The sequence below is a fragment of the Gloeophyllum trabeum genome, assembly GCF_000344685.1.
Source record: "Gloeophyllum trabeum ATCC 11539 unplaced genomic scaffold GLOTRscaffold_00006, whole genome shotgun sequence".
In the NCBI taxonomy this organism is placed as follows: domain Eukaryota; kingdom Fungi; phylum Basidiomycota; class Agaricomycetes; order Gloeophyllales; family Gloeophyllaceae; genus Gloeophyllum; species Gloeophyllum trabeum.
Genome location: NW_006920415.1, coordinates 595,526 through 618,827, shown reverse-complemented (window position 1 = coordinate 618,827; position 23,302 = coordinate 595,526). Strand labels below are relative to the sequence as shown.

At 53.1% G+C, this 23,302-nt stretch overlaps 8 protein-coding genes across 8 annotated transcripts; 5 read left to right on the top strand and 3 right to left on the bottom strand.

Moving 5' to 3' along the window:
- Positions 1-871: 871 nt before the first annotated feature.
- On the top strand, positions 872-1,386 carry GLOTRDRAFT_93260 (uncharacterized protein; the record flags this gene model as incomplete). Its single annotated transcript, XM_007867543.1, has 2 exons — positions 872-1,077; positions 1,131-1,386. 2 exons carry the CDS (start codon positions 872-874, stop codon positions 1,384-1,386), a joined length of 462 nt encoding a protein of 153 aa, XP_007865734.1.
- Positions 1,387-1,430: 44 nt separating this feature from the next.
- On the top strand, positions 1,431-2,080 carry GLOTRDRAFT_41461 (uncharacterized protein; the record flags this gene model as incomplete). The annotated part of the gene is made up of 2 exons (XM_007867368.1): positions 1,431-1,497; positions 1,551-2,080. Coding segments are annotated over 2 exons (597 nt in total), but the record flags the coding sequence as incomplete, so codon positions are not given.
- A 1,618-nt stretch (positions 2,081-3,698) lies between these two features.
- Positions 3,699-6,121, bottom strand: GLOTRDRAFT_128893 (uncharacterized protein; the record flags this gene model as incomplete). The annotated part of the gene is made up of 6 exons (XM_007867542.1): positions 3,699-3,870; positions 3,922-4,601; positions 4,662-5,023; positions 5,083-5,237; positions 5,294-5,608; positions 5,667-6,121. The coding sequence occupies 6 exons, from the start codon at positions 6,119-6,121 to the stop codon at positions 3,699-3,701; spliced, it is 2,139 nt and encodes a 712-aa protein (XP_007865733.1).
- A 394-nt stretch (positions 6,122-6,515) lies between these two features.
- Positions 6,516-7,289, bottom strand: GLOTRDRAFT_138505 (uncharacterized protein). Its single transcript, XM_007867541.1, has one exon. It carries the CDS (start codon positions 7,264-7,266, stop codon positions 6,808-6,810), a length of 459 nt encoding a protein of 152 aa, XP_007865732.1. The 5' UTR covers positions 7,267-7,289; the 3' UTR covers positions 6,516-6,807.
- Positions 7,290-7,325: 36 nt separating this feature from the next.
- GLOTRDRAFT_128891 (uncharacterized protein) lies at positions 7,326-7,773 on the bottom strand (the record flags this gene model as incomplete). The annotated part of the gene is made up of 2 exons (XM_007867540.1): positions 7,326-7,545; positions 7,598-7,773. The coding sequence occupies 2 exons, from the start codon at positions 7,771-7,773 to the stop codon at positions 7,326-7,328; spliced, it is 396 nt and encodes a 131-aa protein (XP_007865731.1).
- A 4,310-nt stretch (positions 7,774-12,083) lies between these two features.
- Positions 12,084-12,900, top strand: GLOTRDRAFT_93257 (uncharacterized protein; the record flags this gene model as incomplete). Its single annotated transcript, XM_007867539.1, has 3 exons — positions 12,084-12,199; positions 12,249-12,717; positions 12,769-12,900. The coding sequence occupies 3 exons, from the start codon at positions 12,084-12,086 to the stop codon at positions 12,898-12,900; spliced, it is 717 nt and encodes a 238-aa protein (XP_007865730.1).
- A 3,294-nt stretch (positions 12,901-16,194) lies between these two features.
- GLOTRDRAFT_121181 (uncharacterized protein) lies at positions 16,195-19,602 on the top strand (the record flags this gene model as incomplete). The annotated part of the gene is made up of 12 exons (XM_007867538.1): positions 16,195-16,303; positions 16,558-16,609; positions 17,028-17,144; positions 17,183-17,333; positions 17,387-17,486; positions 17,512-17,613; positions 17,681-18,076; positions 18,130-18,580; positions 18,642-18,914; positions 18,979-19,136; positions 19,215-19,375; positions 19,437-19,602. The coding sequence occupies 11 exons, from the start codon at positions 16,195-16,197 to the stop codon at positions 19,346-19,348; spliced, it is 2,043 nt and encodes a 680-aa protein (XP_007865729.1). The 3' UTR covers positions 19,349-19,375; positions 19,437-19,602.
- A 484-nt stretch (positions 19,603-20,086) lies between these two features.
- Positions 20,087-22,317, top strand: GLOTRDRAFT_40890 (amino acid transporter; the record flags this gene model as incomplete). The annotated part of the gene is made up of 9 exons (XM_007867325.1): positions 20,087-20,309; positions 20,367-20,444; positions 20,506-20,667; positions 20,722-20,817; positions 20,888-21,147; positions 21,211-21,495; positions 21,579-21,728; positions 21,822-21,953; positions 22,012-22,317. 9 exons carry the CDS (start codon positions 20,087-20,089, stop codon positions 22,315-22,317), a joined length of 1,692 nt encoding a protein of 563 aa, XP_007865516.1.
- Between the last annotated feature and the right edge of the window lie 985 nt (positions 22,318-23,302).

Below are 23,302 nucleotides of genomic sequence, written 5' to 3'. Positions count from 1 at the left end.
GAGCGCCGTGTCGAATAAGCTCCAGAGGGCTTGTACAATGTGCTGAGTCTGCGTTTTCAGGGGTCAGACAATCCTGAGGCTTATCAGCGCGGAAGTGCGGACTTAGGAGAAACGGATGCCTCAGTGGCACATGACGTGGACTCACGCCTGTGGCGCTCTCACTGACGTGTTTGTTGACATGTCTGCTCCGTGTTTCCTGACGCTTTTGCCTCGCTGCACCCACCCACGCACAGACCAACAGTTCCCTGTATAAAACACTGTACCTGCTGTCTCTCATCCTTGGTCCCAAGGGTTGTGCCTTTGACGGCGCTTTCTCAAAGATGCATGGTGAGCACTCCACCTGATGCTGTAGTAGTATTACATTAAACCTGGACAACACTCGTGTGCTCCTTTACAATGTTTCGGGACAATTGTCCAGGCCTAATGTAATGGGATTTCAGGTGGCAAGCTGCCTGCCATGAGCCGGGCTGAGCTTGAATGGCCTGCCCCGGCATCCCGGCAGGCAGGCAGGGATCGGGGCTAGATCTGGTGCCCCGGGAATAGCCTGGGGGGCTAAGAATAGGCTGGCTGATCATCCAGGCACTGGGTGGCTCCAAAAAATGCGCAAAAAGTCGGATAAAATCAGAATATATTGGTGGGACCCGGACTCCACATATTAGTGCTATAACTTGGGAAGTATTCGGCGCTGCGCGGCACGCCAGGTCTGATTCCTCGTAAGGTAAACGAGTGGCAAGGGTTCTACAAGTAGGTAAATAGTCTTTCTAGCCTCCCGGGCACTGCGCGGCATCAAGAATATCATCGCCTCCAGCAGAAGAAGAAGTGCCGGAAGAGGGAGGATGAAGCCAAGTCGACTCTACTTGGGTCACAAGGCATGCATAGTCTTAAACAGAAAGAGGTCTCGCTGAAGAGCAAGGCTGGCGTGCATGCTGTTCCCATGAAAGGCGACCAGCAGGTGTTTCACAGATGGAAGTCCGGCTACCAGGGTGTTAACCAGAAGGCAACCCCGGATGCAGGCTGGGAATACAGGCTGGATGATCCTGTGATCAAGGGCATGCAGTACGTTGAATGGGATGGAGTGTAAGTCTATCTATAGTTTCAGCTATTACTGACCTTTGACGTGAGCCCTGTAGAACACCCAAGGCCATTGCTGACCCAGATTGTGATGGCCGGGTCCTGGTAGTCCTTGCTGGTGCTCCCCGTGAGGGCTGGGATGAAGTTTGTCAAGGAGCTTCCGAGGCCATGCTCACTGCTGGCAAGAAGTTCAACTGCTCGGACAAGAAGAAGGCTCACCGCTGGGGAGTTTTCCCTGTGGCCACCACAGGTATATCATATGGAGGTGGACGAAAGGTCAGTCACATCTTCTCTATTGCCGTGAACTGGTATTGATGCAATAAAAGGCACCAGGCAATATCCGAATCAATGGTGTGATCAATCTCCTCATCATCCGCTCACTGCTTGACAACTCTTTCATCCAATCGATTGTAGGTTTTGCGAACCGTACATTGTGCCTTCATGCTCCCTTTAACGCCTTGCTAACAGAGACCCTGCAGAGGCCTTTGATCTCTATGCCCCCCGTCTATTCAGCTACTATGTCAACATACTCAACTACCTATGTGAAACTGACCCCAGGCTTGAGCGACACTTTGCAAAGTCTGTGTTTGCATGTTATGCTTTCAATTTGGGAGGCAAGGTTCGATCGTGGGTTCATACTGACCATTTGAACCTTGCTTTCGGATGGTGTAGTGTTACAGCCTTGGGTAATTTTGATCCAAAGAAAGGTGGCCACTTAGTACTGTGGGACCTTAAGCTGGTGATTGAGTTTCCTCCCGGTTCTACCATATTTTTACCATCAGCTCTCCTACACCACTCAAACATACCTGTACAGCCTGGAGAGGAAAGGCTATCTTTTGTGCAATGGACGGCTGGAGGATTATTTCGGTGGGTGGACTTTGGGTTCAAGCCTGCTGGGACATTTGCCAAGGAAGTTGGCAAGAAGGCGGCTGATGAAGCCAACAAGGCTCGGTGGCAGGAAGGTCTTAACTTACTGCCTCGATTGTCCGAAGTCTCTTCAACGTCATAGTAGTTCAGTATATTAATTGAAGGATCACTATTGCACTTAAGCTTCAGAGCCACTATTCTCATCTAACCGCACCTGGCTACCCTCTCCATACAAGTCCATAAAGTGAGCGTACAGACTAAGTCCCTGTGACCATGAGACTGCTCGAGGCTGCCAAACTGCAAATGGGAGAGGGATATCTATGTACTTATGACCACTCCGGATGGACTGGAACTCAGGATACCCATCTCCATCCCACTCAGCATCATGAACCCCAAATCCCTCAGGAACAACTTGCTTGTCTCGGAGCTCCTGTAAGGCAGCCAAGAAGGCAGTTGTGACTTTGGGAGTGAAAGGACTATCAGCTGCGGGAACGGCAACAGGGTCATGACGTATATGGTGCACTTGCTCATGGGCAATGTGGCTGTCAAGGTCTTCATCGGAGTCATCTTCATCGTCCGAGTGACCAGCTCCAGTCTGACCATCATGGACAACTTCATGGGCAGAGTCGGCACCATAGTACTGAATTTAAGATATCAGGATGGACATCCTGGAAATCGTCGTAGACTCCATGCTCCAATTGACCAAGAAACCATAGATCCTAGAGCAAGAACATATATAAAGTGATCTTGGAATACTCATAGCCACTCACCAAAGGGGTTTGGTCTGCTTCTCCCGATATCGGGTGGTGGTTCCAGTCTTGTTGAAATTTCGCACAGTCGTCACGGATATTGTGAAGAAATAGGGTGTGCAGTAGCCACAGATGACCAGGGTCTTTTGGATTCAGCCGATGAAGATGTTCTAATCAAGTAAAGAAAGCCCGACATTACCTGCCAAATTGAGATCCGACTTCAACCCAAAGACATTCAATGCGAGTGTTCCAAGTTGAGCTGTATACTCTTGGTCACTTCTTTGGATGAGAGTCAAAGGAAGACTACTTATCCTGAGGAAATTAAGGCGTTCCTCCCACGGTCCTGCCTTAGGCGGCAGGCGCGCGTGGCAGGCGTGGGACCGGCACCCGCCGGGGTTTAGGCGCCCCCTCGTGCCTGAGCGGTCATGCGTGCGCGGATGTCGAGATGTCGACTTGCCGCCGCGTGCGGTCTTGCTCGATCGGTTTGGGCTCTGGGCGTCCCGTCCGCCTCATCCGTCCCTTTCGACGTCCACCCGCTGTCTCGCTCGTCACTGGTTCGAACGATCGCCCCAACCGGCTTGCGCTAGGGACTTATCGTTCTCGCTGAGTGGTTGTTCGTTCGTAACGCCTGCAGCTGCGGACGTGTTGTCTGCTTTACTTCGAGTCCTAGGTCGCGAAGCCGCTCCCCTCCACTATCCCCGGATGCCTGCTTCAATATGCTGCGCGGAATGGGTTTTATATTTCTGTGTGTATTGCATTGCATTGTTGTAAAGGTGCGATGTCTGTCCATGATATTACTCTCTTCTCTTGCTTCTCGCAGACATCTTGTGTTGCTGCTTGCCGCTCTCGACCCACCCTTTCGTTGGGCACATCATATATTGTATAGGAGCATGTATTTTACTGTATAAACTATGGAGTTATTGAATAAACTATGCAAATCGTATGTTACATGCATTAGCCCATGAGTAGCATAATAGCATCATAATAGCATCAAACCCCCCTTGCATGGCTTCACGCCGACCCGAAACGTCTTGCCCTTTCATCCGGCGTACCGTTCTTGCTGCGCCGTTGCTTGCACTGACCGCGGACTGCACGCGCTATTCGGATGGCGTGCAGCAAGCGTACCACACCCTGCGTATGCTCAGGGTATGCGGCGATGAACTTTGCTTCGTCACGATCGTAGCTGTGTCCGTTCATCAAAACGTGTGACCGTACCGGTGAATATAGCACTCACGTATCGATGAACTCGGTTGCAATTAACGCTCGCTGCTTGTAAATCGACGCACCACCCTGCTTGATTTGTTCCGTCGTCCAATCGCGCAAAGGGATCGAAAGAGAGCGCGAAGCGTCTGCGGTCTCCCAGTCCTGGATGATCTTGCGCCAGGCCTCTTTACCAGATACGGCGGGGATTATCCAGGCGGGATTTGTGCGAGTGGGTGCCGGCGGCGGCAATGGCTGGTAGGAGGTGACCTGTGGTGAGGCTAGAGGCACGGTTGGGAAGTGAAGATTTAGGGGATGCGAGACCAGCGCATCACGTCGAGGGGTGGGCAGCTGACTCGCAGAACTAGCACAGGTTGGTGCAAAAGGCAATGTTTGAATTGCCATGCCACACCTGCCCGCAAGGCTCTGCACCGGTGCTGATACCATTTGAGGTGCCGGAGTAGTAGGAGGTGCTGCAAACAGAGGGATAACGGCAGCTAGTGATGAAGCAACCGCCTGTTGGATCAGTACCGGATTCTCCTCTTTGATGCGTGTGAGGAATTCGCCCAGCTCAGCGACAGAGGCAGGGCGTTGCAGTGCAGCCTCACCCATCAGCGAGTGCTCGGCTTCGCGCGATATCGGACATAGAGCGTCTGAATGATCCTCTTCATAATTGTACAACTCATCAAGTAGGTATCTGATCAATGTATCGCGCTGGAACAAAGCCGCCGGTTAGATATGATCAGAAGCATGATCAGAGAAGTCTCGACGCACATGCTCTTTCTCGGCCCAGCCACCCCACCATCGAATACGAGCAAGCGTCCATCGCTCTCCAATCGGCGCGAACATGAATCTGTACTGCGCACCACCTCTCCGATAACAGTGTGTCGTGAATGATCCCGCCCCGCGCACCCCAGCTAGCATAGCAAACTCGTTCAACTCCTTCTGTACCAAGTCGGAGGACATCGCGCGATGAGGGTGGACTTTGCAATCAGTGCCGATGAATGGGAAGGCGTAGTCCTCGGGCTGCAGCGCTCTTCCCAGCAGCAGCTCGTAGAAGTCGAACCAATCAAGCAGGTGCGTATACATATCGGTCGTGGGGGTCTTTGGCTGGGGGTAGATTTTGTAGTTATGTCCTATTCGCGAGGTTCAATGTGAGTCAGCCCATTCACACCATTGCGAAGGCCAGACGCACCGCACACCGACTGATTCTTATCCTGCTTGCGTTGCCAGTTCTTCCGATTCGTCAGATTGACTTCGAAATGGGGAGGGTCGAGCGGAGACCCTCCCTTCCGACGCGCGTCGTTGAACTCGAAGTGCTGATACTGTAAGCGTGTTGTCTCGCAGTTCCTGGATATCCCGGTGAGTACGTGATAGCTTTGCAAAGCTCAGGATCTCAGTACTACCTTGTCCAGAGCGTGAAGCCCAGAGATGCACGTGCACGAAACCGCAAGTGGATGGCCTGCCTTTCCACTACCACGAGGTCTTCCGGCAGATGCGACCATGTCTGTGGTGGGCAGAGTGCGCTTGACCATGCATACAGCTGCTCTATGCATTTCTTCGACATGGCAAGTGAGTGCTTTCGATCGCCGCCATCAATCCCATCTTTATGCTTGATTGATAGCATCACGTCTTCGACTTTAGCAGATCGCACCGGATTCCCTACCCACATGCGGCGGGACTCGTCATAGCGCCATCTCCCCCGGTACGTATCTGCGTCCCTGGGGTACACATCAGCTGATACAATCGATAGTACTTCAAAGCAGGGCGTAAACGTACATCTGGTCATATTCACGGATCAGTGCGGCGTGTATCTGCACTGCTGTAGAGTTCTTCAGATCTTGCTCAAAGCATTTATACACAAGGTACATTGAGATCGCTGTCGGTGTATATTGTCCTGGTGGTCCGTCTAATGCTCTCTGGAACTCAGGGTCCCTAAAGAGCGAAGCTGATTCTGTTTTCTCTAGACCTGCCAGGGACTCCCCTTTCCCCGGTTGCACAAGCCCGGCAACCAGCCCTTCCCTCTCTGCCGCCTTCTCCTCAGCGAAGAAGCTTGCAAGCCATTTCTGTGCATTGTTTGCCTGCTGCTGATACTTTATGGTCGTATTCCGAGCATGTAAATACTCATCTGTTTTCTCTTTCCCCAGAACCTGAAGTTTGGCAAGGGTTGCAGGTGTGGACGGCAAGTTGGATTTTGCCTTCTTTCCAGCAGCTTTTGCCTTAGCGGCAGCCATAGCAATAAAGGGGAGGGGACGGAGATGAAGGGCAGGAGACCCATGCCATTTTTGCCTGCAGAGCCACCCACTGTAATGTGAAACATGGCTGTCCGATCACTGACATATGCCGCGATCTCGATACCTTCGTGACAGTAGCTGTATTACCCCTTCACTTCCTAGAACATATATTGCATCTTGACATAGTAGAACATGTACTATACATCATTTATATATATCAATGCATGCTCATGTTAAAACACAACAATCGACCCCTCAAGACCGCTGAAGCAGCGGACGCGAACGTGAATGCATCGCGCGCGATCTTTGACTTCGGGAGTGTTTTCTCAACCACAACGGTGCGAATCTTCTCCTTGGCGTCAAACATGAAGATATTACCTGTATTGGGAGGCATCGGCGGCAAGGAATACGCGGGCGCGGAGGATTCGGAATACAAGACAGGGTATCGGGAGTGAGCGGCAGCAGATGGGATACAGTTTCTCATAGGGAGGTGGGGATGGGCGGTGGTGCCAAGGGATTTGATGAGGAATTTGAGTGAACGGGGAAGCGGCGGCACGTTGACGTTGGGGACAACACACCAGGCGGGCTGCGATGACAGTGATGGTGGCACAGTGTAGGTCGGATAGGGCCACGGGCCATCGGAATCCATCTTGACCTTGGCCTCATACTCCTTCAGGAACGACAGCTCAACGTTGAGAGCTCAAGCGTCTAGTTGATGATGATATCACCCCCATCTGGCGGCATTGGCGGTGAAGAGGACATGGGCGAGGAGCATAGGGGATGAGGACGGGGACGGGTGGCGGCGGGAGAGGGTTTGACGAGAGCTTGAGGCGGCTTTCCGGGTGGCGTGGATGAAGGGCGGGAGTGGTGGTGGGTTGACATCGGGGATGACAGGCTGGGCGGGCTGCGACAACAACGGTCGCGGCACGGTGTACGTCGGGTAGGGTCCCGGGCCGGCAAAGTCCTTCTTCACCTTTGCTTTGAACTCCTTCAAGAGCAACGGCTCGATGTTCAACTCCCAATCGAGGCAGCTGCGCATCACCCGCCATTTGATTGATCTCCCGCAACACAAACATACCCTGACCCATGATGCACCACGACTTGTTCGAGTACGTATCGTCGCAGATGACCTTCGACACAATCATGGAAGCAGAAATGAAGAGTCGGTCGCCCGACGAGCCGCGCGCGGTGGGAAAGCGGGCTTTTAGGCGTTGGAGAAGGTAGATCCCCGCAAATATGATGGCTGAGTGTAGTCCGGCGCAATGGAGGGTGTAGGCGATGAATCGCCAACAGGGGCGAGGGCGCCGAAGGCGACGACGTCGTCGAGGGTGGCGGGTAGTCGGGGCACACAAACAGGTGGGTGATGAACCGCGCACATAGCGTCGCGGTCGACTCGTGCCTGTAAAAGGGTCTGCAGGGGTGGGCTACGCCACGGTCAGCGGTCAGCCTTCAATCAACAGTTCATTTTCTGCTTACCTTGCTACCGCTCGGGTTAGTTTGTGCTGGTGGGCCCGACGGGCGGCTGATGCTCGCTGACGCGTGGCTGGCCGGTTCACCTTAATGGCGGCAGACGTCGAGCGGAAGAGCATCGGGTGGGACATCCTGAACAGGGACAGATGGGCTGCGATGACGGAACCGTGGACGGCAGCCATGTTCTAGGGGAGGACTTGGTTGGGAAACGGGGTGGGAAGGCGTCAATAGAGGGCTGTGGCACGGCGATTCAGCGAGTGTATACGCAGAGTAAGGATGTGTTGGCGAAGCAGAAGGCCCCGAAGCATTGCGTGGATAGCGCGGCATAGCTAGGTGATCTTATCATCGCCAAGTGATTGCGGACGTGAGCGCAAGTCGCGCGTTAAATCGGGCTCCGACGGACGCGTCGACGCATCGGACGTCGCTGACGGGTTGGCGTCGCGTCGTGCTCCTTACCAACCTCGTGAACCGAATCTGTATCACTGGACTGAGCCCTTCAAGCCAGCCCTGGCCGGGCCGGGGAAGCAAACGTTGCGGCATTGAAGCAGGTAGAGGGCGGCGAACGTGGCGGAGGTATGAAGTTGCGTGCGGCGGATGTCGTAAGATGTACAATCTGTTAGCGGGGAAGATGGCGTCGAGCGCGACTAGCGCTCGTGAAATGGGCCTGCAGGGGCGCTACGTCACGGTCAGCGAACGGCATTGAAGAGGGCTTAGGCTTCACATACCTGGGTGAATTTGGGCGGGAATGTTCGACAGGTGGCTGATACGGCTCAATGTGTGGGGGTGGATGTCTGCGCTTAGCGGCCGCGTTTAGCGGGGAGTAGGGTTGCAACCTAGGAATTGTTAGCATGCGTATGGCGCGATAAGCCCGGCGCGGGTAAGCTGGCTATGGAAGCGGATCCCCAAGTTCGGGGTTCCAGGGACCAGGCCAGCCGGGTCGCGAGGGCACTCGAGCAACGTACCAGCTATCATTTTCCTACATGTCGCCCCCAGCGCCCTCCTCGCCTCCTCGCAAATCCTCTGTGCAATCAAGTTCTGCATGTGTGTAACCCTAAGATAGGGTTCCCACGGTTCGCGAGAAAACAACGTAGAGTTCAGTGACATGTGCGTAGTGCAAAGCCTGCAGAAAACTTCACCTGTGAATCCGGTATGATCTAATCTGGCGTGCTGGTGGATAGCAGGAGGGAGTGGCTTTTAAGAGCTTCGAAAATAATATCAGTATCATATTAGTCGACATATCAAATGAATGGTTCTGCAAGGGCGCTAGGATTCCAGTAGCCAGGGTATATGCAGAGATGGTTGACAGGGAGAATGTGAACTGGTACATCAAGGTGTTCAGCTCGCGAGCATATCCGTCGACACTAGTGTTGCAGTCGGCGACGAGACCAGGTTCAACCTGATTTCAAACTCCGACTCAAATCGTGTCTCGGTACTCCGCTCCCGGTGGCTGGAACTTGATTTCGCATGCTTTTGTGGCTTGCAAGAAAGCTGATTATGACTGTGGATATTTCGGAATGCATTCATCAGGTGTATTTATTGATGTGCTACAGTTCTACCAAGATATCTACCCCATGGATTGATTTCTCAGTGCATCCTAGCGTTGCCGGCTTGCAATTTAAGCGGTAAGAGCCAGTAAGAGGGGGTAAAACTGGCAGACACTTACATTTAACTTAAATCCACGTGAATTTAAGATGCACGTGAGCCTGATTTATGCAAACGCGGAGGCGCACAGCAACGCGCATACATATGTGTTCAGTTCATTATTATTATAGTAGATGCTTTATTATGCAGTTAGCGGCGCGCAGCAGGTGCTGTATCTCAAGGCAACATTCACTGTATTGAGCAATGCTACTGCTAGTATGCAGCATCTACGAAATAGTACATGACACGTCGCATCGGTAAACATGTCCCTTAAACATGGGCAGTCCCCGGAAATCTCCGACTAACTGACAATGCATTACTCACGTCCTGTGTCCAAGGGCCCGACAGGAAATGGGGTGTCGCCAATGGGGATATCCCTTGCACCTCCAGACGCCCCTCGTAGCAAGATGGCACGTTTGCCATCAGTTATGCATCCAGATGTCAGCAGCAGCAAGACAGTAGAGCGTTGTACAGACTTACCTCACAGTATCGTGAACGCCACCAGCACGCTACGCAGGAGAAGCTGTTTGCGTGCTGAACGCACCGCCGCCTCCCGTTGACGAACCGCCCCCGAACGTCTGTGAACCCGTGGTCATGCATCTTGCCGCTGTGTCCAGCAAAGGGCCTAACTCGCTGTACAACTTCAGCCGCCGGGTCTTAACTCACAATCTTCTGAATATGCTCACCTAAGCAACTGGAGCCTGTGAATGACTTGGGCTGGGTGGATCCGAGATATTCTCAGCTTGCCCCGTCGGCGCGCTGCGACTTGTCAGACGCGGAGGAGACAGGCGCACTGATTTAGCGCGCGACCCGTTCTCTGTATGCAGCATTTGCGGGAGTTATGGATGGTGGTACTGGACAGAACGTATTTGCTACTTCATTCTGTGGGTGAAGGGGGCATGTGCGCCAGGGGAACGAGAAGGGGAGGGAGTGATTCCTCGCGGACTGGAAGAAGGTGCATTCGAGGAGGAGCGGGCGGGAGGGGGGGGGCGGCGACGAATGTCAATAACGCGGGTCTACGCACCGCACGTTCTGCAAGACGCGCGAGCAATCTGCATCTGAGTTGCTGTCTAACGGAGAATTCAAGATCAGAAGGGTGTAGAGACACGAATATAAACTCATCTAATCACAGATGCATGCAACACATTGTGCATAGCATCTTCTCAGTCTCGCAGAAAGCCCAACCACGTACGAAGGACGACCAGCCGCGATAGGGTTAGGGCTCCTCGGGAACGACAGCGACGACGTGAAGAGCATGAACCAGACCGACGAACGCCGGCTGACAAGCTCGCAGGACGTGTCGCTATTTTCGTCTCAGAGGCAGGCACGGTCGCATCGTGCCGGGATCCCGGGGTCACGCCAAGCGCGACCTTGACAGCACTTGACCCTCAATTTAGGGCGCTAAACTGGTAACTTAAATGTTCGCGATTAAAGTGACTTACCTACCCCACATGAATGATGCCCGGTTTGGTCCACGATACTTGATCATCCATACACAGACCTCTAAATTCTCGCCTCCACGATCTCCTCGAACCCTGGATGGTAGCCCATACTCTGCAACTGCATCGAGAAACAGGTTGAGAACTGTGGAGGCACGATTATTTGTGTTGACCTGTATTCCGACAACCTTGGGGCAAATCTCAGCTCTAGTAAAACCCGATCAGTCAAAGGGCACTCACACTCCGACAGAATCCATCCACAATGCCATGAACAACAACACCCCACTGTATGAGCTTATGGTAGCCATCCATATGCCACAGATAGTTAGGACGAGGGACATTGTACTCTCGCCGATCAATAGCTTCATGGTTACGGAGCACTTGACCCAATCCATCAATACGTCGGAGTGAAGTACATACACAATGCTTCTGGACTCTCAGCCCATGACTCTTCAGGAAGCCAATTACATAGCGCAAACCAGACATCGGTCGATGTTTCTTGTAGAGTCGAACAAGCAGATCAATGTCATTGTCCGAGATGTCAGAGAATCGCTGGTAGACACCATAGAGCTTCAGCTGCTTTCTCACAGCATTTCGATGCATGCCAAGGAGATCAGCAAACTTCTGGATGCTGTTTTTATGGTGTGTAGACATTGCTTCATTGAGCCAGGTGGGATTGATAACCTTCCGAGGACGCCCATGGCACCCAGTCCGGATGATGGTGACAGGATTGAAGTGGTGGACCTTGGCTTGCTCACTGACTAGGGTAAGCATGAACTCTAGCAGCTATATGGTGATACACGTACACGCCATCCGCTGCGAAAGCTGCCCATTCCAAGTCTACAGTAATCTTCGCCAGCGCGTGAGCACATCCAGAGCTCCAATGCTCATCAGTGACCTCTTGATCTAAAGCCTCTAGAATAGGGATCATCCTTTTCAGAATCCGTTCCGAGTGGATACAGAGCTGTAGAGGGTCTCCATCTTCCTGTCGTAACAGTCCGAGGCACGGGCATACGCATCGTGAAGAATTTGATGGGCCCGAAGAACATTAGCAGACCAGACTGTGCCATCAACAGAAGGAGGCAGAGGAGGGAAGACAGCAGGATGGGGTGTATCCATAGAGTGCACATAAGATGTTTGTTGGATTCAGGACAGATTGGAAGTGTGACATACCAGATTGGGCAGTGGCTGAGAAACTGTGACACTGCTCATTCCTGCTATGTCGGCTAAAACTCACCACCCATACTTTTATTACAAGGACGGGTCATTCAGAATGCAGGTAGAGTCTACTGGGATTTTTTATTAACCATTGGACATATACTAAAGACGTAGTGTAGCTGGGGAACACTCTATATAACCTGCATCTTAGCCTTCTCGCCGAACGCTCTACAGTCTTCAGAAATATGCTGATGATGCCATCACCGGTTGGAATAGAAGTTGAGGGAAGCTCGGATGAGAATCTGATGGTGCTGCCAGCAACAATAGAGCAGAAGGAGTTTGACATCCTGCTTGAGTACATGTTTAGGGGGTACGTGTTAGTCGTTCCAGCAGAAAATCACAGTTAATGGAAAAACAAGACGTACAGCTGCTCCTCCAAGCCTGGACAACCTGATTGTGATCCTGAAGCTGTCAACAATGCTAGAAATCGATGATGGAAGAACCTATGCCATCGACCAGCTGTCGAAGAGGGCAGACCTGACCTCAGCTCTTCAGTTTCACCTCGGATGTGCACACCATGTTACTGAATGGGTGGAGCCTGCCTTTCGGGCGTTGATGAAAATACCATTCAAAGATATCTCGAGGGAGATCGCTCACCTCATGGGACCTGACGCCTTTTACATCCTCTCTCAAGCCCACACTGCGATCAGAGACCACCTGAACATCCTCACCTTCTATCCTTCCAATCCTATCGAGAGCGTCCACTGCTTCCGGCCAGGCAGATGCACTGAAGCCTGGATTTGGAAGTGGTGGCAGGGAGTCGCAAAGCACCTGCTTCACCCTGACTCAGGAAAGTCAGGTAGAGAGATCTTGGGGATGCTGGAAGAGGTATCGATCCCAGGGATGTGTCGGAATTGTCAGAAGGAGAATGTTGACTAGGTGAAGCAGACAGGAGTGATGACGAAGGCCGACGAGTACTTTGAGGGGGCAGTGGAGCAGATCGTGGCAGCATATGGGAGCAGGGACAAGGGTAAGGCAGCAACAACTGCTCTTGAGGATGATGAGGCCTAGCGATGGTACCCCAAGAGTAGCTGTGTTCGCTGTAGGAGCCTAGATATGTGCAGTCAACAAGTTATGTGCGTGTTCAGTGAATGTGTGCATATTTGGTTGTGTTGTATAAGCATTTCCATTTTTAGGGAAAATGGACCGTCATACTTCATTGACTGTAGCAAGCCTCAGAATATTTAATCTCAGTGTCTGACATCCCCCACCCCAGCTCCCTTGGTGTCACATGACTATAGGATGCTATCATCCCCCGTGTAAGTTCTATAATGCCCATGTGTATGTAAGTTGGGCTACAGTAGCAGTCCAGAGTGGCCACCAGGCTGTGAGCAACAATAAGAGAGCTCAATGAAGAGCCATGGACTGAGGAACAAAAGTGGCATCTGGAGCAAGTCACCATACCCGGATTCAGCTAATAGGATCTTGGTATTCCCATATCTACCTTCAGTTTCCTGGTACTTCTCTATAGAGGATGAGGGTATCATGTGCCACAATTCAAGGCTGCTATGTGGTCACCTTGGAGTCTCCATGTGAGACAGTATCTCCCCATTTTGTAACTAAAGAAATAGCAAGAAGACCTTTGTTATGTTTCCACTGCCTGAACTGCACTTAGACTGGCCCAGCATCAGAGTCAATTCCGAGACAACGGCTCCAGCCTTGGATTATGCCAGGAGACATACCATTGTTTACTAACTACAGGCAAGTTGTATAAGCCACTGGGTCTGTAGTGACACATTTATGGTGGGCTGTAGCTCGAATCATCGCAGTCTGGCATGAGGAGCAGCGTTGAGCACCGGCCTCAGGCCATCCGCCGTGTCCGAAGTCATGAGACGTCTTTGCTATTGCACCCCCGCGTAAACACGACCAAATATTACCTTTTCGAGAAGAATATCATGTGACCTCCGACCCCTCCGGCCGCGTCACTAAAAATAACTGGACCCAGCCGTATTAAGTAAACGCCAATTACATTGCCATCATATTGTTTTGATGCGTCAAATTTGTATCGCTTTCTTAGTGTAGTGGTTATGCGGCATGTATTGAGTGCAGGATGTCTGGAGTTCAATTCCTTCCTGTGCATTTTTTTTGATTTGTGCTTTTAGGGTTAGGGTTTATTAACTTTCCTTACTGTTGGCTTTTATATCTACCTTGTCAGCCACATTATCACAGCTATATAGATTTCAATGAAAATTTATTTTGCCCCATCTATATGACCCTCCAGACTTGAAGATGCTCTAACCGGCCGCACACGCGCGCGGCGGGAAGCCCGCGTTTGCCGGCATCACGTGACATTCTTCTTGATATGGTACATTTGTACGTGTTTGCATGGGGGCGCAGTAAAGCTACCTGTCGCGAGATGCCACAGCTTGCCATTTACAGTAAGCTTTACCGCTGATAAGCCTCAGGATCGTCTGACCCCTGAAAACGCGGACTCAGCACATTGTACAAGCCCCCCGGAGCTTATTCGACACAGCACTCACACGCCTCTAGGCTTCTATGGGCTCTAAAAGAATTTTTCTATTTAGCTCCGGACTTCCTAGCATCCCGAGACGTACACGGACCCATTCCGAGATTTATCTCCGTAAACGTGAGCTCCGGGGTGACTTAACCTATGCAACTTTTAGATGAATTAGCTCCGGGGCCCGCGGATGCTTCTATCGAGGGGCGTCATCCTCATGCCCACCCTCCAGCACACTCCCCCTCTCGTTTCCATCAAAATACCGAAGGTGCGGACGCATACGAGTCACCATGAGGCCAGCATCAGTCAGCAAGTGGCCGGAGGTAATTAGCACGTGACCGGCGCGTCGCACGGAGTGATGGGACCGCTTGGGCCAGGTGGCAGAGCATCGAGGCGACCTCTAGGGGCTGAGACGAGCAAGTGGGAGTGCAAGAGAGTCGTACGGTGTATGGTATAACAGCGGCAAGTGCTGAGCAATCCTGTGGGTAGCGGCGTTTATTTGTTATTTATCTCCGGACTGTTGCAAAGCCATTCCTGTCATATAAATTGTACAAAGTAGCATACAGAAAAACAAGTTTTGCACTTCACCATCTCAGAGAATTAATGTTACAATCTCAGCGACCCTCGAAGTTCGAAAGCGTCGAACTTAGCGAATTATAACCGATCCTAGCTTTGCCAATAGGCCTGACTCGTCGAGTGATTTATCTCCGCCGTCAGTTTAATTATCTCCGGTGCGTTCTACATAGCGAAGTAAAATTAACCAAGTCTCTCTAGCAATTTCTAACCCCGCGAGCATGATCCTACGACAGGTGTAGTTGCTTGCGACTTTGATTGTGACTCTTCGGAGATAAATATTCCGGAGCGTCAACTAGCATTTGTTTTAGGCGTCAAAGCGTTTGTTTTATTTTTCTAGGTCTTCCTACGGACTACCCTATAGCGTCTTAACTCCTCCTTTCCCCCTCGAACTATTAAATACCCCTCAGTTGTCTCGGACCGCCTTCACCCACATCACGGGGTTTAGGTGCATTTCTTTTGGTCCTTGGTGATTGTTGTGTGTCAGTGCATATCACCGCAAAAGTCAAATGACACTGTGGGACAGGGAACTGTCTTTTGTATTATAGATAGTATACTAGTTGTAGTAAGACTGCCGCGATCCCCGGTACGACCGCTGGTGTCAATCAGCGAGCAATCCTGAGCCTTGTTAGGCTTGACCGGGGGTTCAGATGAGCCAGCCTAATTAGGCCTGGGACCTGGGTAGTCTCCCGAAGTCAGACCATATTGCCTCCCTTATAAGGCAGGTGGGGGCAGTCGGCATATAATGCACTGGGTACATCACCCATATTGAGCATGCACAAAACTTTGAAAATAATCAGTCAAAGGTCAAACTTCTTTCATGATTGTCCATTGCACAGTCAGTGAATGAAATGAATTAGAATAATACTACTTTTGAGTGCGCAAAAATTTGATTGTGACACAGGATATGATCTTTGTTCAGCACTGTTCATTGAACTTTCATTTGTTTTGCAAGGCAACACTATGAACAAAATTTGACCTTTGTCCGGTTCCTTTCACACTTTCTCGGTGGCTCAGTATGGGTATTGTACCCAGTGACGGTCTGCTTCCAGTCGCGCCTGCCTTGGCTGGCTCACGGATTTCAGTTTCACGTGATACTTCGCACGGCCTCCTCCCCTGCTCTCGATGCTGTTGCATGGTGTACACCACTTGTCCTAGGGAACGTGGTGCTCTTGAGGGGCTACGATAAGATCAATACAGATGTAAATACCCAAATATAATTTTTTATGGTTTAAAGCTTGTGTTTCAAAGGTACTATAGCACTACTATCCATCATGCAAGCAGCCTCAGGAGAAGACTCCGGCACCAAGAAGCGGTCCTACACTGAGCGAAAGACTGTCGGGCAGAAGCCCACGCCAAATGCCACGATCCGTTCCCAGAACGGTCTGTGTTCGAGAAGTGTCTTGAAGCCTCTCAGGCAAAGCTGCTCCGGTGACAGCATAAGCATTGACACGCCGGCGCGTGCCGTTTTACACCTTCATGCATTGTATTGGAATTAATTGCTAATGTCTTGATACCATATTTGCTCATATTGGAGGCCTGAAACTCGCAAGTCAGGCAGAAGGAGATCTGTGACAGCTCATCACATACCATCTGTTCTTCTAAGCCATTCGTAGGGCACACTACAATTATTATAGGGTCTTTTGGAAACTTAATGCCATTCGGAGAGAGTGATGGATTACAACTGATGTAAAGAACCACCAAAATATACATATATAGATAACCGGTCTTGCCATCGCCCGTAGCAGTTATCGCGAAGAGATCAACACCGTCAAGTGACTTGCATACCCCTTCGAGCTGGTAGTCGTGAGGATCAAAAGGAAGAAGTTGTTGAAGGACGCGGCGAGTCCATAGTAGGCCCTCAGGAGATGAGAGGATGAATTTCGGCGGTTCAGGAGGGTTTCGCATGCAAACGAGCGTAGGAGAAGCACAGACTCGCTGTATCAACACCGACGCGTCTCAGACGCGTCGCCTCATTATGGGCATCACGTGATTGTAAAAGTACCGAATATGCCTAATGTGCCAAGTGCCGCGCGACTGGATGCTGGGCTGTCTAATAGGTGAGGACAAAGCCATATTTGGTCACAGGCTTACGTCATATGTTTAGATCCTCTCTCGTGATAGATAAGATCTCCGTCTTCGACTCGACTCGCCTTTGCATCCAAAACAAACCCAAGGCCCTTGGATATGTTCAAGAAACCCCTGGGAGATCTCAAAACATCTGGTATGTCATACGCAGTCCTGCCGATATCGCGGTACTAGCTGCGTGGCAGCACCGCTCCGCTCGAGCGACCGACGCAAGCTCAAGCAGCGCATCGCGGACACGTTCGGATTGTCGCCTGAGGACGCACAACTCCTCGTCCCCGAGGGGCTGAAGAGCGTCAAGTTCGAGAATCATCAGGGAAAGCCGGGGGTGCGTGGCCTGTCTTCTTCTCAATTCGCACCGCTTACAGCACGACATCACAGGTAGCCTACCTCTCGCACGACGGCGACCCGCTCTGGTTCACATTGGGCAAGGGGTCTGACGACCTCATCCCCACAGGCAAGTCTCGCGCAAAGGACGCCCGTAATCTCACGTTCATCTGAAACAGTATACTCTCTGTGGAAGAAATACGACCTCCTGCCAACACTCACGACGCCACAGGCCGTCATGCCGCGCATTCAGGACGGCGCGGACCTAATGATCCCAGGCGGTGCGTCCTATCCCCTCCCCCTTTACCCATCGAAACGAAGCAAAACCTGACTAACGCTTGTAGTCAGTGGTCTCCTGGCCGTCCCCGCTCTCGCCTAACCAGCTGGTGTCCATCTCAAAATATGTCGGCGATAAGGGCAAGCGCGCACCGCCGTTTGCGGTGGGGAGGGTCGAGGAAGGTGTGGATGAGAAGAAACTGGGGGAGGAGGGCGCGAAGGGGAAGGCGGTGGGCGTGCTGCATGCGTGGAAGGATGGCTTGTGGAGTGTCGGGCATGGCGGGGAGATGCCGCCGGACGTGGAAGTAGTGGACGGGCAGGGTGGTGAGGGAGGGGAGAAGGCAAGCGAAGCCAACCCTCCCCCGGCTAGCGCGACGCATTCCCCCGAATCTCCTACCCAGGCTACCCACGACCCAACCAATACCGAACCCAATCCCACCGAGCCCGCGTGCACCCTCACCCCAGACGGTACTCCCCTCTCCCTCCCAATATACACCCCACTAACCCCCCTAATTCCCCAGAAATCACACAGAGCCTGCGCACAGCCCTCCTCCTCTCGCTCACCTCCCCGCCCCCGCCCGGCGCTTTCCCCATGCCCGCAAGTACCTTCTACACCTCGCACGTCCTGCCCTACCGCCCCGCCCACCTCGCCTCCTCCCCCACGCCAGTCGACGTCAAACACTCCTCCCTGAAGTCCCTCTCCGCCTTCCTCAAAAGCTGCGAAAAGGCCGGCTTGGTCACGCTGAAGAACCAGAAGGGTGATATCGTAGTTACTAGCGTGAACAGCCGGCACGAAGAGGTACTGGGCGTGGGGAAGTACAAGACGGTGAAGGACGTGGAGGAGTGGGAGAGGAAGAAGCGGGAGCGGGAGGCCGAGGCGGAGCGGGGGAGGGCGGAGAAGGAGGTCGAGGTGCGCGAGTATTACAAGCCGTTCGGGCAGACGCTGGCGTGGTTCGCGGCGGCGGGGCAGCAGTGCGTCTAGCTTCCGTCCCTCTGCACCAGCCTACAAATTAAGCTGACAGGTTGTATATAGGCCCGGCACGCTCTTCCTCCTCCCGGATCTGCGCGCGCTCCTCAACGCGTACATCGCGTCGCACAACCTCGTCAACCCGCACGAGCAGCAGTTCGTCAACGTCTCGGCCGACCCGCTGCTCCTCGCCGCGGTCACCGGCCCGCTCCCCGGAAAACCCAAAGGGCAGGCGGAGGTGGTGGAGTTTCTGAAGCGTGAGGAGATAATGAAACGCTTGGTGGAAAGAATGCAGGCGTGGTACGAGATTCGGGTGGACGGGAGGGAGGGGGAGGTAAAGTGCGCGCTCTGTTTTACCCTGTTCTTATGTCTGCGGTGCTGAGTTTATTGCTTTGGTGCACAGGAAAGGCGCCCTCCCGCCCATCACGCTCACCCTCAAGTCCCGCCAGAACAAGCGCAAGACGGTGACGATCGTGACGGGCCTCGAACCGTTCGCGGCGGTGGTAGGCTCGCCGGAGGAGGTCGCGGAGGGGGTGCGGCGGTCGGGGTTCGGGGCGAGCGGTCAGTGTCCTTTCTTCATCTCACCCCGCTGCCCACGGTTCCTCGTCTAAGTACTGACATGTGCGTTGCGGAGAACAGTGAGCGCGATACCGAATAAGCCGAATACGTACGAGATCCTGGTACAGGGGAAGCAGCAGAAAGTGGTGATGGACCTGTTGCTCGCGAAGGGGGTGCCGAAGCGGTGGATCGAGGTGGTGAATTTGACGAAGTAAGTTCGCGGCCCTAAGGACGCGTTCATGGTCAGTTTGCAGTTGGCCCGTATACTCCAAGGTCTGGCCGATTGATTGACACGGATTCTAGATCGTGTGCAGGGTCCCTGGCAGCGGGTTTGGCGCTTGCGTAGACTCTCGGAAAAAATACGCAGGTTCCTGGAGTTGCTGAACGGGTTAATGAAGAAGAATTGCGTATTGTATGCTAGCTTGAAATTGGATGCGAGGAAATTGACGTTGTGATCGTTCCTCAGACACGCCGGGCCCGGTACCTCTGGCTATGAAAATCGACGCATATAGATCGCACTGTCCCTCCTTGATTAACACCAATGCGCACATCATTAGTCATTGACAGCTGTTGCCAATGCTCAGACACACCCTCCATAGTCCGCCCCTCACTCATGCTCTTGAAGGCCGACGCATATAATACGGACCTGATATGATGCCATCGTAGGTACCCCCGAACCAGCTATGGATGCGACTGCCATATCTTAACGCCCAACGCACGCGATCAACCGCCGATAGATGCTGCTCTATGCGGAACCTCTAAATCTGCTCTATAGAACGTCCCTCTTACACGGATAACGATAGAATGGTAGTATATCGCGTCAGAAGAAGCACGCATTCAGACGACTCGCTCACGCACATCGTCTTCTTTCCTTCCGAAGGCAGATAACGTAGATATCATATGAACAGGTGCAAGCGAGCGCGGGCCACCCTCCTGCGCTTTTGCTCGGAACCATGGGCAGCGACTACAAGGCCGAAGCTGACACGACGATCGTGACGGACAAGTCTCTCGAGGGCTTGGACACTGACCATGGCTATGAGGACACACCCGAGTTCAAGCAGGACCAGACGGGCGCGCCCGTGGAGAGCGTCAGCCCGCTGGGGTACGACGTTGGGTGGCTCGGTATCCTCTTCCTGAACGTGTCCATGATGGTCGGCACGGGCGTCTTCTCCACGCGTGAGTCGTCTCTGCATCCGTTTCTTGCCTGCGACTGAACCTTGGAGTGCGTCGCAGCGGGAACAATATTGAGACTCACGGGCTCAGTGGGTCTGAGCCTGATGTACTGGGTGATCGGGCTCCCGATCGCTGCTGGTGAGCAGACCTTTGCTGTGCATCCGGGGTGTGTCTTTCTGAGCCGGTGAACCCAATACAGCCGGGTTGGCAATATACATGGAGCTCGCCTGCATGTTCCCGAACCGCTCGGGGGCGGAGGTCGTCTACCTCGAACAGGCGTACCCGCGGCCCAAGTACTTCTTCCCGGCGGCGTTCGCCGTGCAGTCGGTCATACTCTCGTTCTCTAGCAGCAGTGCGATAGGTACGCGTCCCTGCCAGTGACATTGACTGCTTGTTGAGCGACCGACGTCTGCAGTGCTTGGCCAGTATCTCTGGTATGCAGGTGGGGTGGAGCCCACGAACTGGCAAGAGAAAGGTCTCGCAGTCGCGGGGATGACCGTTATCCTCTTGAGTGAGTGCGCAGCTCCGGTCATCCCTCTCTCTCCCCAGCACTTCTGAGCACAAGGTCATACCGCCCGCAGTCACCTTGATCTCGAACAAGTTCGCGATGCGCCTGTCCAACGTAATCGCCGCCGCAAAGGTGGTCATCCTGGTCTTCATCGCGATCACGGGCCTGGTGGTGCTGGGTGGGCACACGAAGGTCGAGGAGCCGCGTGCGAACTTCCATAACATATGGCAAGGCACGTCGAGCAATGGTTACAACCTCGCAAACGCACTCGTCAAGATCAACTTTTCCTTCTTCGGCTCGACGAACGCGTTCAACGTCATGGCGGAGATCAAGGTCAATCCTCACTCCTCTCCCCTTCGCCTGCGGCACGCAAGCTGACACGACCAAAAAATGCAGAAACCAATCAAGACGATCAAGGTCGCCGCGCCCGTGTCGCTCGCGATCGTCGCGGTGCTGTACAACCTCGCGAACGTCGCATACCTCGCCGCGATCCCGAAAGCGCAGATGGCGTCCTCGGCCGAGCTCACCGCGGCGCTGTTCTTCAAGAAGGTGTTCGGCTTTTCCGCGGGCGCACGCGCGCTCCCCGCGCTCATTGCCGTCAGCGCGTTCGGGCACCTCCTCGCGGACATGATCGGCGGGTCGCGCGTGATCAGGGAATGTGCGCGGCAGGGGATCCTCCCGGTGCGTCCACCTATAACATTCAGTTACCAGACTAGGCTGACGGACGGATGTGGGGCTGGGTCTATGTGGGTGGGTGGGTGTAGTACACGGCGTTCTGGAGCTCGACGCGCCCGTTCGGGACGCCGCTCGCACCGCTGCTCCTCAAATGGGCGCTGACGTGCATCGTCATCGTCGCGTGCCCCGCGGGCGACGCGTTCAACTTTGTCGTCGACCTGCAGTCCTACCCCTCCCAAGTACGCATCACCCACGTCACTATGTGCTGAACTGACGCACTGCAGATATTTTCGCTGGCGACGACAACGGGCCTGTTCATCCTGCGGCGGAAGCGCCAGCGGCAGGGCATCCGGCGCGTGGAGTTCCAAGTATGGAACGTCGCCGCCGTGTTCTCGATCCTCGTGAATATCTTCCTGCTTGTGATGCCGTGGTACCCGCCCGCGGGCGGGGCCAACGGGGGCGACGTGAGTATCAATAACATTATCCACGCGTGGACTCGCGACTCAGCTTGCGTGCCTGTAGGTGTCGTTCTGGTACGCTACGTATTGCGTGGTGGGTCTCGGGATCATCGCGGCGTGCGCGGGGTACTACGCCGTGTGGGCGAAGGTGCTGCCGTATTTCGGTGGGTACGAGATCCGGCAGGAGGTGATCGCGCTGGAGAACGGGGCGCGCGCGCACCATCTGGTGAAGGTTCCCAAGGGGGAGCTCGCGGAGTGGGATGCAACTCACGACGAGGAGGGCAACGCGATAGAGACTCGCAGTGTTGAGGAGAAAGAGAAGGCGGACGAGCGGAAGAGTGAGGAGGGGTCCGGGGTGTATATTGCTTGAGGAGTGGATGTACATTTAGACACAGATATGATATGAAAGCAAAGAAGGGCCGCAGATGTTCCTCCTCTTAACGAAGTGGGGAGTTTCATCCGATGACTCACTCCTACGCCATCGGTCTCTAGCTCTGTAAGCTCATTACATGGGATAATGAACCTACAGAATGAGAGACGCGCTGTGATACACACATCATATTCACGAGAGCACTCGCATTCAGTCTCAAGGAGGATCAAGAGTCATGTTCGAGCTCTAAACAGGACTAGACACGCCCTTCAGTGCTGAAGTTCGAGTACTATGTTCGGTAATGCCAGTGTCTTTTTCAGGATCTTCCTTGCGCTTCCTGGGTAAGTCGGAAGGCCAATCCAGTTTTCCAGGCAGAGAGCAGAAACCAAAGGAGATTATCCGCACAAGTCAGACGTCCGGGAGCTGTGACCGGCGTCAGTAGGCGTGCTCAATTCTACAATTCAGCTCGAGCAATCGTTCGCGCTTTCGTTCGCGCCAGGAATAGCTCAAGAAGTGATGCGGGAGATGGCCGAATAATCATGTGACTTTCTCCTCCGCGCTGGTTTGGCTCGCTCAAGCTCTCTGTGTAAGTAACCCAAATACAATATATGGTTAGGAATGTACTACTGGGCCTGCGCCGTAGGATGGGGATTAAAGTAATGATGACAGGCACTAAACGTCTGTTCTGTTACTATGTTACCACCATGTAATGAGCTTATTGCCAGTGAATAGGAGACGTTGCAAAACTTTGAAGTTCGAGCCGCTCGAGGGAGCAGACGCTCGGCTCCCTTCGGCAGTGTTGGGCCGGTTGACGCCAGTTAGTTTAGTTGTTTCGTCAACTAAGCAACTAGTTCTACAAAGTTTAGGAACCGTTGACTTTTCGTCAACCTGCCCACGGAGATGAACTTTCCCACCCACTACCATATACGGTGAAAAACCTTAGCTAAGCACATGAGTTCAAGACCATAGAAAGCAACCCATCATT